Below are 17,275 nucleotides of genomic sequence, written 5' to 3' on the forward strand. Positions count from 1 at the left end.
TTATGGAAAATTAGTATAAGAATTTCAAAGAATAGCTAATTATTTCTTTGTTAAAAGGCATCTAGACTGTGTACTTCTACAGATTTCTTAATTAAAGGCCTGAAAAACAGATGGACCATACAGCTGGTCCAATATTAAGGTAAAAATAGCTAGGCACAGTCACTGCTCAGCAAAAACGTTTAGCAAAAGGGACAAGCATCACACTGCAACCTGTACTATCTGCTTCAAAATTTAAGCACATACTAGACGATACACTTAGGAACAAACCGGACTATAAGCTGGTAGGCAGCCTTCGGACTAGGACAACGAAGTAATTGCTGTAATTCCTGTGATACAAGGTGAAGCACTATGCTACGGCAAGAAACTGAAGCTGAAAACAACTCTATGAATAAATGAAATCTCTCTTCAACTTTTCGTGTTGCTAGGAGGGAAAGGTCAGCTCTTCCACCACTTTCGCCACCTACCATAAAGTGCTCATCAGTCCATCTTCTTCCTCAAAGCAGTATCCCAAATTGTCTCATACCTCTTCTACAACACGTTTTTACTTCAGTATTGCAATCCAAAGATCCACAAGCAAGCTGTTTTATTATGGCATTACGTACTATTAATATATCTCACTGACTCTTAAACTAGAGATCACTGCTCACTTGAACAACTGCAGTAATTGCACATGAGATATATTGGGGGTTCTTCAATAAAAACAACCTGTTTGTTTCCAAATGATAGTGGTCAAGTGACCTTTTCATCAACTCACATGTGTTTTTCAAAAATCCCCTTCTCCTGCTCAACACATGTGAATGATACATGATGGATGCTAATACTGTGACTTTGCTTCCCTTTCGCTTCCTTACACCTTTCAGAACTGGAGGCACATCCAAGCATCACAAATATCAGCCTGCTAACACGTCTTTGGCAGCTCCCTCAGTCCAGTTCATAGACTTTACCTTTTGGTTCTCCCAGGGCTTGTTGGCTTACAACAGTGCCATTGCACAGCCAGTGCACTGACCATAAGCTCAGGACGACACCAGCCTCACGTTCAGCTCCCAGCAGCAGTTATCCCAGCGCTAGCAATTTATTTCCTAGAGGTAAAGCTCATGCTTATGGGCTTATGTTGAGCAGGAACATAAACCCAAAGAACTTTTAACCCAAAGACAAAAAGGGTAGCAAAATTCTCCAGTGTAACAGCAAGACCAAAACAAGTTCCTGGAAGCAGCAGAAAAAGACACCAATACCACTCAATAATCAACAAGGAGAAGTGGCAGACTATTAGGGCAACATGAATTTTACCCAGCCCTCAGCCCTCTGTGTTTTGCCAGAGAACAAGGGCATCCACAGACACCCCAAACAGTGTTTCGAGAGGTTTCTCCTGGCTTTTCTCTCCCGACTGTCAGTGTTGCGGAGGTTATGCCGTGACACAAGGTCTCTGTGAGCTGGCAGAACTGTTTTACAGCCACAAACGAGAACCTGCTGCTCTCTGAAGAAAACAACACACAGGGACAGCAGCGCCGTAGAGGGGTGTCAACACAAAATGCTCTGCTTTTAGGTAACTCGTAATCTCATGATTATAAAGAAATAAGAAAGCATTACATGGATGTGGCTATAAACTTTTGGAGAGGTCGAGCTGAAGGTGTTGCGAGAGTAGCTGCTGTTATTTGTGACTTCACACTCGTGAGTACCTGCAAGAGGCGATGAGCTGGAGAACAGTTCCTATACATTTCATGCCTTGACTAATAATTGTGTGACAGGAATTATGCAGGAATAACTGACAGGTAAATGTATTTTGTTTCAGTGTTGTGTTTTCTTCTTTGAACACAGAAGTTCACTTTCCAAGCTCCTATTTATAACCACATCCATCTATTCAACTCTATTCAAAATGCTACACCTCAGTAGCTCGGAGAGCTGGGAAGGGTGTGGGAGTGGGCATGAATCCCTGTGTATGCATGGATCCAGTTCTACACTCTGTAAAAGAACAAAAGACAACTGCGTAATGGAAACAGGCAGCACCACATGCACAAAGCAAACTTATGGAAGGCTGTAAAGGATGGGAGTCAAAGAAAACCTTCAGTCCTGTAGTCAGGAACCTTTCCTCATAGCTAAGAAAAATAGCAGCAGCCTTCCAACAGGTACTTGGGCAAATAATAACACCATGCTACTGAAATATGAGAAGGAAAAAGAAAACAAGAATCTTCAGTATTAACCATAACCAAACTGTTGCTGCTTAAATATTGGCAGGTTACACGGCTGCTACAGGCTACAGTGGGAATGTGACCTTCCTTCTTGATAGGGGCCTGCACAGAGGGCTCCAGCTACTAACAAGTGTACTTGGAAATAATTTTCAGGTTCACATGTGAATATCAGATGATCTAAATCAGTCACATAAGGCAGATATTGTATTACCAAAGGTTGATCCACTGTTGGCTTGCAGCAACTTGGCCAAAATTATCAAAGAGTTCACAATAACTTTACAAAATTTGCAATATTTGTAAGGTACCTGACAACAACTCAAAACCTCTCATTTCTCCTTAAGAAACTGGGGAAACATTTCCAGCATTTTAATCCATTTTAATTAGAATCAATTCTGATTTTAGCTTGCATGATTTGGCTTCTCCTCAGCGAGTCTCTGTTATTACATATATTTGCATAAAGCAACAGCTGTTCCATTAAAACATTACATTTACTTGTGCTGCATAGTCACATCACAGTATTTTTATGAGATCATTTGGTTGCTGTGGAAATCATGATGATGTCAAACCGAGTACTCTGATTTAAAGACAGGAAACAAAATAAAAACAAAACAAAAAATCCTAAGATTACTTTCACACAGGCATCTTTAGCAGAGAGAAAAAATTAATTAAATCATTTTGATTTGTCGAGAAAAGGATTTCCTTTTTCTTCAGGAACACTGCAGTTAAACTAAAATCGAAAAATACATGATGAAACATGGAAGAGAATGCAACAGTGTGGTTCTCTTCTACCACTGACTGACGTGAACGTGGTAAAACTCCCAAATAACCTTTCTGGCCAGTTGATCCAGGCCTTAGAAAAGCAAAAACTGATGCTCTGCCTCATGAAAGCACTGGGTGATCAAACCGTGATTACTCCTCACGGCTTTCACAAACTGTGTCAGCCCAGGAAGCCTTCAAACAGTGAACAGAATAGCCAGGAGACCTTACACTAGTTTTTATTGTAGATTCATTTGTTCGTCAGGATATGACTTTATATTTAATCAAACTCTGGGTCACACACAGGACAAAGCACCCCCACACTTTCTAAGCCATACAAGAACTGCAGACAGCAATTGTGTATAAAACTGTCTAAAACAGAAAATAATGCATTTGAAAGTCTTGTTCTCCATACTATGCTGTTTCCATCATTTTTCAGCAGTTCCCTCTTCTCCTCTTTCCCTCCCCACACATCCGCAAGAAATAGGAAAAAGCTGGTTTACCATCCTTGTCAATGGCATATAAAATAAGGAAGCTTTAATTGCTGCATTAATTATGCAGTATTTGAGTTGAATGGTTACACACTTCAGAATTATGTCTTCTGGTTTGGGTTACTCATAACCAAAATACTGAATCTACAGGAGCATCAAAAGAGGTTAGGGTTACTCTCATTTTCTTTACTCTGAGAGGAAAGGAGAAGTCCAAAACTTCTGCAGTACAGCATCCGAAAGCAGGAAGGACCGCACCCACTGCTTCCCACCAGTCAATCTTGAGAGAAAAGATGCAGATCAAGAGATTCAGGCGTGTGAATGGAGTTAAAAGCAACTGCAGGAAGTTTGTTGTTGCCATGTTTTTCTTCCTTTTGTACAGCATCAACATGGGACTAATTCATGATCTTCACAAAGTAGCTTCCAGTTAGACTGACACACAATGGCAAGCAGCGTTAGACAGGTGAAGTGACAGGGAGGAGGAAGGCTGACTTGATGTCAGTGACAAAAACTATTTTAATGGAAATGCGAAATTATTCAAAAATTTCTTCCCCTAAACACGTGAAGATTTCTCTAGTCAGATTCAGCCTGCACAATGGGCTGGGAGCAGGAATCAGCCAGACACGGTATTTTTACATACCGCTTTTTTTCCTAATGGCTTTTCAGACTCGGTGCCTTGCTTAAAGGTTTCTTCTGCCAAAGCTCTGTTAAATCAGTGATGTTCCACCAAGCAGGAGTTGTCAAACATGATAAAGCCTTACAATCACAGAGCACGTGACCAAGAGGTTTTAGTAGCCAGGGATTCGGGGAAGAGTAGACCCGGGTCATGTTTGCAAGGCACAGAAAGATGACTACACCAACAAATGGCCCGCTGTTTGCTCAGCGATGTTAATTTTCAGACCTATTTTCTTCCGTCCCCAAATTAGACCTAGGTAACAGGTCGTGCGATGGATGGATGCGACAGGAAAGTCACGGAGCAAGGGACAGATGATAATGCTCGGCTGCTGCTGCACAACCTGCCTCTCAATCAGCTCCTTCGGGAGGGAGCCTCCTGCCCTGCTGCTGAGAGCTGGCAAATCCTAGTCCCTCTCCTGCTCTGTAACATCACACACCCATCCAGAGACTCAGCTAAGAAGCTGCCACAGCACAACTGCACAGAAATGGAAAGAAATAATAAGGCAGAAGACCTCATATTCTCATTTCTCAGTGCAGGAGGCCTGAGGGGGCTGCGCTATGCACATACACGCACGTTGTACATATTTATATGCACACTTGGATTTGGAGGCACCATGCACACGTTTGAATGCAGACCTCCCAACCAGAGTGGCTTGCACAGACATAGAATTTGTGTGTCGTGATCCTGCTGATGGCTTTTGCTGTTTTGGAGATGGTACCTGCATTTTGATTAACTGCAAAGCTCTCAGTCTTTGATGAAAGATGCAGTCAGATGCAGCTCAAGCTACTCCAACACTGAATAATTTGCTCTAATTTATTCCTTACAAGAATTATTCTACTTTACTGCTTTACTTAGATTAAATGGGCACATTTGCTAACTTCCCAGAATTAAATATCCATTGACTGGAAAAAAAAAAGAAAAAAGAAAAAAAAAAAAAACTGACGGTTCTATTGGCTGAGAGAGTTCAGAGAAGTTGGGATAAAACCCAGCAACTTAAATATGAAGACAATTACAATTTCTTCCTCCTACTGGCGGGATGATTGGCATTTGGCTCAGGATCATCCTCGTGAAAGCATCCTCCGCTGTTGACTAAGTGCACTTTCAGGCAGTATGCAAACACTATCAGGAAGAAGGTAGAAAAATGTGTGCCCTTCCATGACTCCATATTCTCAGATCTATAGATATTTTTTCCCAGTGTGCAATGCCAGAAAGAAAAACAAAAGAACAGAGCGTGCTAGATGTTGTTCTCTCCTCGTCTCCTTGCAAAGCCGGCACTAAAAAAAGACTCCAACCTGCCAAGGAGCCTTCTTTGAACCTTCTATTTTGTGAGGAGTTTAAACTTATTCTCTCAGATGGAAATGAAGCTCGGTTCCAGGAAAGAACATTTTAAAATCTTCAGTGAATAAAGATCAGGTAACAGTCAGCTGCAGAAACTGAATTATGTGAAAAGATAAATATAAAATTGAGCACAAAGCTGGAAAAATCAGTGTTCCAACAGAATTTTACACAACAAACCTGAACTCCACCTAATCAGTTTCTTATGGGTTTTAACTTATGAAGTGTCAACATCATTACAGTGTCAGAAATGGGCGGGAAGAATAATTTGTATTGGGGAAATAAATTGAATTCAAATACAACATATTGCTATTCTCATCCTTCTAGACTTTTCAATTTAAGATAAATCTGTTCAGCTGTATCAGAAAAATTCAGCCTTTGATACCCCATTCCCTCCCTCCGCAGCTTTACAACTGCTCTGCGATATTATGCTTTACATTTCCTCAGTGGCTGTATATCTCTACAGCCAATGCTTTAATACACCAGGACACTAATATAGATGCTTCCGAAGGAGGAGGAAGAAAAAACATCAGCTACCTACTTATAAGGCTGGCAAATAACGATGGTCATCCAGCCACACAGCACCTTCTTCTGTGCTCTAGCTTTGGACTGATGGCTGCTCCTTACAATTCTTCGATTGCCTTAATCGTAAAGGACATCAAAATCATGGTTGTACAAAGCGCATATATTACTGTTCTGGTATGTCCCCATAACTGCAAAAATAGTCCTTAAAAGCCTTTAAGTTTTTATATTGATATATATATATTTATAAACTAGATGTTAAGAGTTTGAGGGTATAATACTTTCACATGGACTGATTTACAGTCGGACCTAAAGATTGAAAAAATATATTTATTTAAATTTCTTATTAAGAGGTATCTTAATATTTTTGTTTTGAACGGAAGACCACCAATAGTTCTAGGGGTAACTACGGTTCTAGGATTATTGCTGCTGGTTTACCCAAACCTACCCCACAGCAGGTCAGTCTATCTGTGCTCTGGCACCTTTGGGACAATGAGGTACACTGGTTAAAAAGCATTTAATGTGCTTCAAAAAGGTCACTTTTTCAGCGACTCATCTTCAATTTATGCTGTACTGCTTGCCTCCCTGCTTACCTGATACCGGCTTTGCTGGTACTTCTCAGAGAGCCAACATTTAGAGCAGAGGTGCTGGAGCAGCGCAGCCTTTATCTGTGCTCAGTGAAGCACCGCACTTCAAAAAGCAGATGATCCTACATGCCTGAATGAAGACAGGCATACCTCTGTGTGCTTCCCTCCACAACACAGCAGAATTAACTAAACTATGCAGTAAGATGCAGTGTTAACAGCTTTTTTTTTTTTTTTTTCTTCTATGTTATCCTAGTTTTAACCAGAGCAGTAATTCAAACAGTACTCAAATGGCTGAGAAGTCTTCAAGCCTGTCATAAGGACTGCTTGTGGAGCAAGAAGTAACACTTTCAAGGGTGGTTATCTGTCCTGTTCGTTGCCACCAGAGCCACCTGGACCATTAACTGCAAGAATGTTGAAAATTTGGATAGGCCTAGGAGACGAGATAGGCTCATACAAAAATCTACAGCTACTGAAAAGGAGAGGCTATTTCGGCACTGCTTGATCAAGAGCTTGGGTGAGAACCAAAATTGGGTTCACCTCAGCTTCCACAGCTAACATTTTGGTGCAAAAGCAATCAAAAGTCCCAGATCCGCCCCCCCCAAAAAAAACCTACATCTAAATTCAGTAAACTCAACTGCTTGACGAGGAGAGCAGGCTGACAGGCACTAGAAAGGCTGCTGCGGGGACAGAACCTTTCTAACTACGATATGATAAATAAAAAAAAAGCTACAATAACAAAACCTGGAGATCTAAAACCAGACAAAACCAGAAAGCAAATAAAAGTACCTAAAGAGAATCCAAGAAACAGCTAGCAATAATGCCTATGTAAATATCAGCTGGTACAAGCCAAAAGGCTTATATTGCCAGCCTGATGATTCAGAGCCCTAAACACCATGGACAGGGCTGTGCCTCCCATCCCATAACATCTCCCAGCACAAACTCCCAGAGGGACACACACCTCCCCTCCCTTCAGCCCTGGTCCAAAGTTTTTGAGATTGGGGCTCCTGTGGAAGGGATGAACAAAGCAAATAGTTATGCTAACACGGGGGTGGCAGGGAGTGGGACCAAGGGTATGTGGAGTGCACTGTCACAAAGGCAGCAGTAACCTAAAACCCAGCCTCATTGTAACTAGAGTTTTAATTTTTACCTTTGTACGTTTTATTATGGATAATTCAGAAGAGGTCACAGTGTCTACCAATTCAAAGGTGTATCAGTACTTCAACAACTACCAAGCTAAGGGAAAAAAAAACAACACCGGTCGTCTTCTGTGTGGTATTTCCCTCGGTGTTGAGCTAGAGCTGATCAGCACTGTCAGAAAAATGTGTAGGAACCCACTAGGCTAATCAAGGGAAATGCAGCTGTAAACTTGCCTAAAAGGCAGTAGTTATTCCTTCCACAGCAAAGTCACTTCACATTCGAATATATAAATAAGCCAACCAGAGAGACATCCTTAAAAACAAAACAAAAAAAAATGCAACAAGGGCAGTCTTGTTTTTTATTTTTGCTTCTGTGGAAAATTCACGTCAAAATTTTCCTTTTCAACATGTTCCTGTGAGTGCAGTTACTGGACTACAGAGAGAAAATGGGACAAAAGACTTCCAAAGAAACTAATATAAATGTTTAAATGGAAAGTTTCTTGGTGTTTCAGTTCCATTTTTTTACTTTTGCTCTTCTAAAGATTTAGTCTGATTGTTGCCCACTGGCATTCAGCTAAATGCTAGGGACATGAGCTAAGCAACTAGTTTCGTGACAGCCTCAGCTTTGTCCATGCAGAACTTACCATTACATCCTTGGGTCTACATTCTTGCCCTGTGCATCTCACGTTAAGGGAAAAAAGCCCTGGCACCTGTACAGTTACCTCATCAGGGCTGTCAACAAATGAATTGCCTGATTCACAGAAAACAGGACAGACCTAATTTTGGTTTAAAAATATATATATAAAAAAAATCCTTCTCATTTCTGTGCTGTTTTACTGTGAGCTGTATTAGGGAGCAGATCTGACCTAAAACAAGCTGAAGAAAAACCACCACCAACCAACCAAACAGGTACCTTACATTACCCAACTTGTGCTACTAAGTGCCTAGTAATAACATCCAAGGCGAATGGCAGCTTCAGGGTTAGGCTGGCTCGTAAAACACCATGGCCTGGAGGTTCGGGAAGCACAGAGGTGCCTCAGCCAGCCGAGGGGCACCTCCCCACCGGCAGAAGGGCCACCACGGGTTCAGTGCCGGCATCAGTGTGGAGGCACTGCCAGGCGATGAACCAGGCCCCAAGGCCTGGGCCAGCTTAGCTGAGGGCTCCAAAAACGAACTGACAACCTCCTAAACCACATAGCAGTGATGACACTAAGATGATTTTTAAAATGTTTTTGAGAGGTTTTGCTGTCTGGCCAGAAGCCTGCCCACCTCAGCGCTCTCTCCCCAAATCAAACGCTTGTTGACTATTTGCAAAATCCACGTTGCTCAGCCCCCGAGGGCCAGGCCCATTAGCACCCTCCGCTACCGGTCAGAGCATGATGCAAAACATGGTCCATCCACGAGCCAAAATGCGGTTTTAAGACCTTCAGGATTGCCAAAGCCCCAGGAGCGTGCAGAGCCGGCAGCGCCACAGCGCAGGGGCGGCCATGTCAGGAGCCAGCCAGGAGCCGCGCGCGGGGCACGTCCCGCCGGCGCTGCCAAAACCGAGCCAAGCACCACGCACAGCAGCCCCCCGAAAGCGTGGCAGGCCCAGGCACCAGGCATGCAAAATGCAGAAGCTTGGTGGCACCGGAGAACCAAACCTCCCCTCCCAGCCGGGTGCCCCCACCACCAGCAGCTGAGCGGGTCCTGGCCTGCTCCCCCAGCCCTCGTGTGGCTAACCAGGCAGCAGCCCTGCCTCAGGCAGAGACGTACGGCTTGCTGCTTGAGGATCTTCCTCCGAGGTCCTTATCTTGTTATTCCCCCCCACTAGCTGAGATGCCCACTGCTCAGCACGCTGCCTGCTGCTGATACCTGGTCCTGCACGCCTCCGATAGGTTTCCTAATTCTCCTGCCAAAGCCAAATGGCTAACAGTGAGGTGTGGAGGTCTTGATCTAGAGAAGGCCAAAAGGCATTCTGTGCCTCAGTTCCAGGCTCTGGTTTTCACAGGCCCTAGAGGTGAGCCCGTGAGCAAGGCAGAGCTGCAGGGAGACCCCAAGACTGAGCCAGCAAGGGAGCAGTCCTCACGGGGCACCGCAGGCTGCAGGACACCAAAACCACGGCTCCAGCAGCCGAGCTGAGGCACCTCACAAGTATCCAGCAAGAGGAGTTTGTCGTTGTCAGCCTTGTGACAAGCTCTATTTCTCCTCTTTCTTCTCTAAATGTATGTAGTTTGCTGTACATGTGTGCACACCTCCATTCTCTCAAATGTTTCTTTTTTTTCTCCTCCTCTCTCTAAAGAGAAAGAAAAATGCCAACAACCCACTCCCTATGAGCAATTTCATCCTTTAACACACTGGGTTTTGTGCAGGCCGAGTAACATTTTTGGTAAAGAATATAATTGCAATTGCACGTTTCTAAGGTATGGTAAATAGCATGAAATTATTTTAAAATGTTATGAAAAATGCATTTGCAGTGTTCCTTTAAGTGTTTTAACAAAGCTTCGGTTGAAATTGCTTTATTCCAAAGCAATCGAAGATAGAGTATTTTTATAAGGACCTCTTTATCTCCCTACAAATGCCTGAGATACAGATACTTTCCAGAAGGGGAATGCACCAGAAATTATGCAACCTTACATCTTACTAGCTACAGTTATCTAGCACCATAAAAACATCGGCTGCTACGTTTCTGAAGGCTGTGCAGCAGCTCAAAGCAAAACAGCGTTATCACAGAAGTGCCCAGCAGCCTTACACAAGCTCAGGTTTGGTGCCACACAAACATACAGGGTCTGTTCAGCGCTGTCGAGCCGTTCTATAGCCAAAGCAGCAGCAATTGCACAGATCAAAAGCAACACTGAAGCTAAAATTAAGCAGCACATTCATGCCATCTTCCAGGAAACGCAGTATCACATACCTCCTTGTCATAGTCCTTGGACAACATAGATAAATAAAATAGATATTGGCCTAAACAAGCTGGTCAGAAGACACATTGTTATCATTCAGGGACGTAAGCGTGTCTAGATTACAAGGTCAGGGAGAATGCCTTTAACGTGTCATTTGAAGCACACCTTGCAAAGCATCTCTAACTTGCTGGGACACAAAGCTGCATAGGAAGAGGAGTTCATTTCCTGGTGTGACAGGATCCAGGTAACTTAAAATACTTTCCAGTGGCTATCACAAGGGAAGAGATGCACGTGAGGGTATATGCATAACTGCTGGGTCCAGCAGCACTTTCCCAGAGCTATCCTGGAAGTGAGGTTACGCTGCAATTGCTCTCTTAGAGAGACACCAGAAAGGAAAAGAGCAGGTTTCAAGAACGTGTTAAAACCCCCAGCAGGTGCAACATGCGATCCCATTTCACCTATGAAAGACACAAATCCACAAACTGGCCCCCACCTTGCTCTGGTAAAGGAAAGGGGAAAAAAACAGGAGTACATAAAACAGACAAACACATCTAAGACAAAAAAAAGGAACAAAGAAATAAAGCTCCTTTTCAGGGTAACTGCTCTCCCAGAAGGGAGCTCTCTGCACTTTTTCCAGAAGAGTCGCTCCCTGGGTGGCTGCCTCCTTGGGATTATTCTTGTCAGTGGGTCTCACAACTCACCTTGTGGGATCAAGCTGTCCCCAGGAGGGTAAATGGCATGAGCAAAGAACTGTGCAGTAAATGAAACCGAATGAAACCAAATGCGTAAGAATGGTGGAGAGGAGGGGGAAGGAGAGTAAGCTGCCTGCTTCCTTCTTCCTTTCTGTCACAGTCATCACGTGTGCTAGTCTGCACTTAGAAGAGGCATGAAGTTACCACGACTCCCACATAAATTTAGTGTCCCTTTACCAGGCCAATTCTGGTGCCTTAAGAAGTCAAGGCACAGCAAAAAGTCATTAGCAGCATAATAATACACTTTTTTTTCTGAGGGGAGAGAATCATGCATGCTACATACAGAATTTAAGAATGTACACGCTTATGTACAGCTCCAAAAGGTTAACCTACACAGCAAGCACTGCTGGGCCCGTACAGACCAGCACTGGGAACTTCCACTTAGCCCTCACACTGCACTATTATGACCAAAAAAGTGATCACGATGCAATTAAGTGTCATGACACTACTAAACCTACGGTACACAGACTCGGTGATGCTTCCAGGAAACAGAGCTGCTTCTCTCCTTACTCACCAGCCACCTTCCCCCACAATTTCGTTGACCTTGCTGGGTGGCTGGCATCTGTCTGTAAGGGGCTGCACTCCCCTCGTGGACACAGCACCCATCGTGATGCTCGGTTCCCTCCCCTGTTTCCTTCTGAGCGTCCACTGAATCCACATGCAATACAATGCCATTCTGCACTACCATTTTGCTGGAGGAAGAATGGCATCATCTAGGGCAAGAAAAGTGAATTCGTCCCGTTCCCAGACACATCCCACCCTGCTGCTAGCACGAGGAAAGGAGCACGGGAGAAGGAGCTGAATGAAGAGGCACGATGCAGCTGGATGATGCACAAAAGGAACACGCTAGGTACCCATGAGAGCAAAACAACCCTTATGGCATGGTTGCAACAGCATCGAATAGTTTTGGCATTGTCTAGAATCGCAATCTTTTTGAATCTTACTGCCATGGTGTTCGTATTTCAGCCACTGCTCATCCAGACCCCAAGGCCTAAGGAGCCAGGGCCAGCGGCATCGCTCCTTCCCAGAGCTCCAGTGAGCTCAGTCAAGGTGACATACCTCGTGTGACTGGGGTCCTCAGGGGAAATAAACGTCTGACTACGTGAACACCACGAGACACAGGGAGTTTGTGATGGGCACTAACTACTTTTGACATGACAAGGTTTAAGATCTTTAATAGTAAACACGACAGTAACCAGAAACAACACGTAACTCCACTGACACAGCTTCCATAGTTAACAGTTCAGAACAAACAAACAGAAAACCAACACAAGCAGAAAGAGAATAAGTTGTTAAATATACCCAAACTGCATAACAAAGCTTCTTTCCCCAGCATTAGAGACATCCCCAATATCGTCATGTTGGTAAGGTCAGCAACAAATCTCTTTGTGTTACCTCCTTACTGATGTATTTTTGACAGTCAGGCACTCAGCTCTTCAACAGATTGATGCATGCACTTAAAATTAAGCATGCAAGGAGTCCCACCCGATACTGATGTAAGGTTCATGCCTGTACTCGAACAGTCATTTTACAACTAGTTTTTTTTAGCACGTGACATTTGCGTTGCACTTTGTTGGTAAGACAGTAATCTTTAAACAAGCAACTTATACATTCTAGACAATTGAGGCAACCGGCTTGCGCCCAATGGATAAAAGTTCACGCATGCACAGAAATGAATTACATTAGAAAATGAGGGAGATACCACGGTACTTAAAGATCTTATCCTATATAAGTACTATGCGGTTCAATACAAATGCCGAAATTTATTCACATGCTGTCCATGGCAGAGGTGAAGTTTAATGGTGAGCAAGTGCTTTCATGCAAAGCCCATGGTGTTTTACTGTTTCTAAGCTTTAATGAGTCTACAGAAATTAATCAAGTTCAGAATTTGCTTTAATACAATTTTTAGCTTTTTAATGTAGCTTGTTGGTTATGAAATATAAAGTTTATATATATACGTATATATATATGCATACTTTCTCCCATTGTAAATATCACTCCCTGGCCTGAAGCTGAACAGATAAAGTTGCAAAGGAGCAAAGGGAAAATCAGGTGTGGGAACAGGTTTCATTAAGAACTATCTCAGAACCTCTCCCTGAAAATACGTTTATATTTTAACAAGCAGTAGGGCTTTTAAAAAGATACCAAGTCGCACTTTGCACATGTCTGATACAGCTGCCAGGGCCAGCACCCTGCACCAGCGTGCGAGCCCGGGCAGCTTACATTCACTCAGCAGGCACGGCCAACTTGGCTGTAGGACACACACCGGGAGAATAGCAAGTGGCATTAGCTAGATTATGTAACCTGCCTCTTTAGATGTGACTAAAGGGCAGACAAAACATTGCGCCTGCATTGTTAAACACTCAAAAATGAAGAAATAAAGCACGAGACACTGTGTACACGTTCCTTGCTGCTCTATACGTGTGCTACCATAAAGGTCTTCCACATAGCCTGTGTTCTGTGCAGTTCAGGGAATGAAGTCAGTACTTAGGTTGATAATTTAGTTATCAATGGGGTAAAAGTCTACTGAAACATCTCAACTATAGTTTTCACTAGAAATTTGTGCCAATATAATTAATAATAAAGTTTTTTGCAAAACATTTTCAGAAAATGTTTCCAAAGGCTCCCAAAAGCCATTTATGTGTAATAGGTATAAAAACTTATACACTGTATAAACATTGTATAAGTTGTATGACACTAAGTAGCAGTGGTGAAAATTACATGGCCCTGTGATCCACATTAAAGATTCCACACAAAAAGCTCTGCCCATTTCTTGATACCTGAGTGCTTAACTATGCAGCCTTAACAGTATCCCACTTGGGTTTTCCTCCTGACAGACCGAATTCCTGGAGTCCACTTAAAATGTCAACAGTGGAATTTTGCAAGTGAAGAACAATTACATTCAGTTTCAAAGCCTTGTACGCCTAAGATGGTGTAATTAAAAAATTAAAGGAAGCGGTCATGCAGGATACTGGCAAGGAAAAGGTACCGAAGGAATTTTAGAAAAATCATTCAACTCACCAGTCCATTGTTTGGCTGAGGTGAAAAAGGCAAACATTACTGAGATGCATCAGTGAGGAAGTTAGAACACAAATCAAGGCCCATGCCTGCAAGCACATGTGAATAACTTCAGGCCCAGAAGCTGTTTGTGTGGCAAAGTTATTCATGTGTGTGCTTGCAGAACCTGAGCTCAGACGTTACCGTTAGAGCACAAAACGCTACTTACATTTTGTCGCTGACTACAATAAAAATAGAAAGTCATCTGTGTTTAACAGTTTAACAGCAACCATTTCACCTCAAAAAGATAAAAACCCTTCAAGTCTCCCAAGGTAACTTAATAATTAATCCATTCTAGCTGCTCCCAGTTCTACCATGTGCTGCTGCCTTTTTTTTTTTTTTTTTTTTTTTAACATAGGTCATTCAAGACCACACGTAGAAGCTTTCCTCTGAAGCTACCTGAGGGCTGTAAAACCTGCAGTACGAAGTGCTGTATCTCTGTCTTGCAATGCACCAAGGAACTTTATGACGCTAGTAACAACTGAGTATTTGTTTTATTAGGTGCCTCTTTGCCAAGCTGGACGTAATCTGAAACATACCGCATTCAGCCCAGTTTCTCCCTGAGCGTTTAGCCTTTCCAACACGCTGTTGGAAAGATTTTGGTGGTCTGACCTCTATGATAAACCAAAGTGAAAGGCCACCATGCAAATGCGTGGCATGAGGTACCTGATTAGACAAACACTAGCTATGCATACAACATTTTAAAAATATATTTGAGTAGTATAGGTTCAGTTGGATCGCAGATTAAGAGGGAGAGGGAAAGATGATGTAGGAAAAAAAAAAGTAGATGTTTCATAAATTGAGTGAACTGAAGACTCAAGTGTTTGTACAGCTAGAGTTTCATGGTATAAGTGATACGCTGTGCGTATGGACCAGTGGGCAACTAATAATAATAATAGAAAGCTTAATACTAATAATAAACGTAAGGTTGGGGGGTGAGTATTTTGTATACCATGGCAAAGAGGAATCGTGTGCTGTCCAACCACTAAAACTGGCTGTATTTCGGACAAGCCAAGTTCCTAGAGAGTTGGATATCGCCAGGAGCAGCTCTGTCATGGCCTTGCTGAGCGGGGCCGGGCACGTGGATCTCCGGCCAGTGCCTGAGCAGGCCTGTGTGTGCTTGGCTCTGCTGCTCAAAGCCTCACTTTTTGATGTTTCTGCAATTTAAGTGTCATCACTGGCTTCAACCGGGGCAGGATGCGAGCTGCTGGGTTTTAAAACGCCTCTGTATGCGAAACCAGATGTGTTGGCCACACGGTACTTTATGTAAGTCAGGCCTAGCGCTACAGCCACAGCTAAACCTGCCGGCTTCCAGCGTGGCCTTCACCCGGCTGCTACCTCACTGCCTTTTTATTTTTGGGGGGGTGGAGGCGTGTGCTTAAAGCCCCGATGAAAAAATATTTCACCCATTTCCCCTCCTGCAGCAGCGCGAGAGCCTAACCCGGAGGCACCCGGCCGCCTGGTGCGGGAGGGAGCGGCGGGACCGGGGGCAGAGCCGCAGGGAGCAGCTGAAGGGCACCGGAGGCGAGCGGCCGGGCAGCCCCGGGCCGGGCCCCGCCGCCGCTCCCCGGGCGCTGCGGAGCCGCTCGGGGCCGCCCCCGCCGCCATCCGGCCCGGAGCCGGAGCCGGAGCCGGAGCCGCAGCCGGGCGCCCGGCGGCCTCCCCCCGCTCCCCGGCTCCCCGCTCCCCTTCCCCGCTGCCCTCGCCGGCTCGGTGCCGAGCAGCGGCGGGCTCCCTGCGCAGCCCCGTCCCCGCCCGCCCGCCCGCGGTGCCTTACCTTGGCAGCCATGCTGTGCCCGGCGCAGCCACCCCCTTCCTTCCCTTCCCTTCCTTCCCTTCCCTCCCCTCCCTCCTTCCCTTCCGACCGCGGCAGGCGGCTTCCCCGCCTGCGCACCAGCCCGCCAGCGCCGGCCCTCAGCGCTCTGCCAGGCACGGCTCGGCCCGGCCCATTGGCTGCACGCCTCGGCCCGGCACGGCCCGGGGCTGGTTTTACTCAGAGATGCCCTGGGAGCAGGCAGCACCAGCCGAATTTTGTTGATGCCGGAACGTGGCCTGCAAGCACCCCAGTGAGAAGCAGTGGCCGTGCCCAGAGCCACCACAAGCACAACGTGCTCGGCCTCGAAGGCGGTCTGCACGCTGCCTGCCGCCCGCCTGTCGAGGCAGGTTTGGCAGCACACCGCTTAGCAGCACGCCATTTGGCAGCACACCGCTTGGCACGCCAGCCCTGGCCACCACGGGGGTGATCGCTGGCCCTGCCGATGCCCCTTCGCACTGGCTTCGTGGCCTCCGGCTCCTGGGGAAATTTTAGGCTGGCCGCAGGTGGGTCCTGCAGCCAAGGAGCTTGAAACATGCATGAAACTAACAAAATATAAACCAGAGCGATTAACCCGTCAATTGATTGTCGTCAATTGTCTTAGAGTGAGACAACAGTGAAATGAAAGGGATTCATAAACTCATCTGCCCTTCCCCTCTATATATCTTTGGAGAATGGCTCTTTTACTTCATTTGTTTTCGGTAAATTAATGACTTTTTGGTTTACAGCAAATGCTACAGTCTTCTGTGTACCTGAGAAGTTTCTTCCATCACCTGTGAGACCTGACAGCGTACCTCCTTTACTTCTCAACAGTCTTCCAGTTTCTGCTTGTTGTCAAACCCTCTCACTTGCTGGATTCTCTCCCTCTTCTGCCTGCCCTGCATCCTTGTTCCTGCTGCGTGTGCACAGCTCTCTCTGAGAAAGCCCAGCCTTTCCCTTCTTCCCAGTTCTCTCTGACCTAGAGAACAGCAGTTAGGGCACAACAGACTTGGAGCCTTCCTCCAGCCACACCTTTTCAAGTGAACACAAAATAAAAATTATGTAGTTTCTATCTGCAAACAACTGGATGAATAAATACTGTCACC

At 44.9% G+C, this 17,275-nt stretch overlaps 1 protein-coding gene across 3 annotated transcripts in view; it reads right to left on the bottom strand.

The window, feature by feature from the left end:
* The window catches only part of SLC25A13 (solute carrier family 25 member 13), a 97,717-nt gene extending 81,511 nt beyond the window's left edge, over window positions 1-16,206 (bottom strand). Inside the window, exons 1-3 of one of the 3 annotated variants that reach the window (XM_032181341.1) lie at window positions 16,155-16,206; window positions 14,342-14,356; window positions 10,580-10,594 (exon numbers count right to left, since the gene is read on the bottom strand). In XM_032181341.1, coding sequence (XP_032037232.1) covers window positions 10,580-10,594; window positions 14,342-14,356; window positions 16,155-16,166 — 42 coding nt within the window. In that variant the 5' untranslated portion in view covers window positions 16,167-16,206. The remainder of the gene's footprint in view (window positions 1-10,579; window positions 10,595-14,341; window positions 14,357-16,154) is intronic. The other 2 variants (XM_032181342.1, XM_032181343.1) reach the window with 2 other exon arrangements.
* Window positions 16,207-17,275: the final 1,069 nt, after the last annotated feature.

Source organism: Aythya fuligula, chromosome 2 (genome assembly GCF_009819795.1).
Source record: "Aythya fuligula isolate bAytFul2 chromosome 2, bAytFul2.pri, whole genome shotgun sequence".
In the NCBI taxonomy this organism is placed as follows: domain Eukaryota; kingdom Metazoa; phylum Chordata; class Aves; order Anseriformes; family Anatidae; genus Aythya; species Aythya fuligula.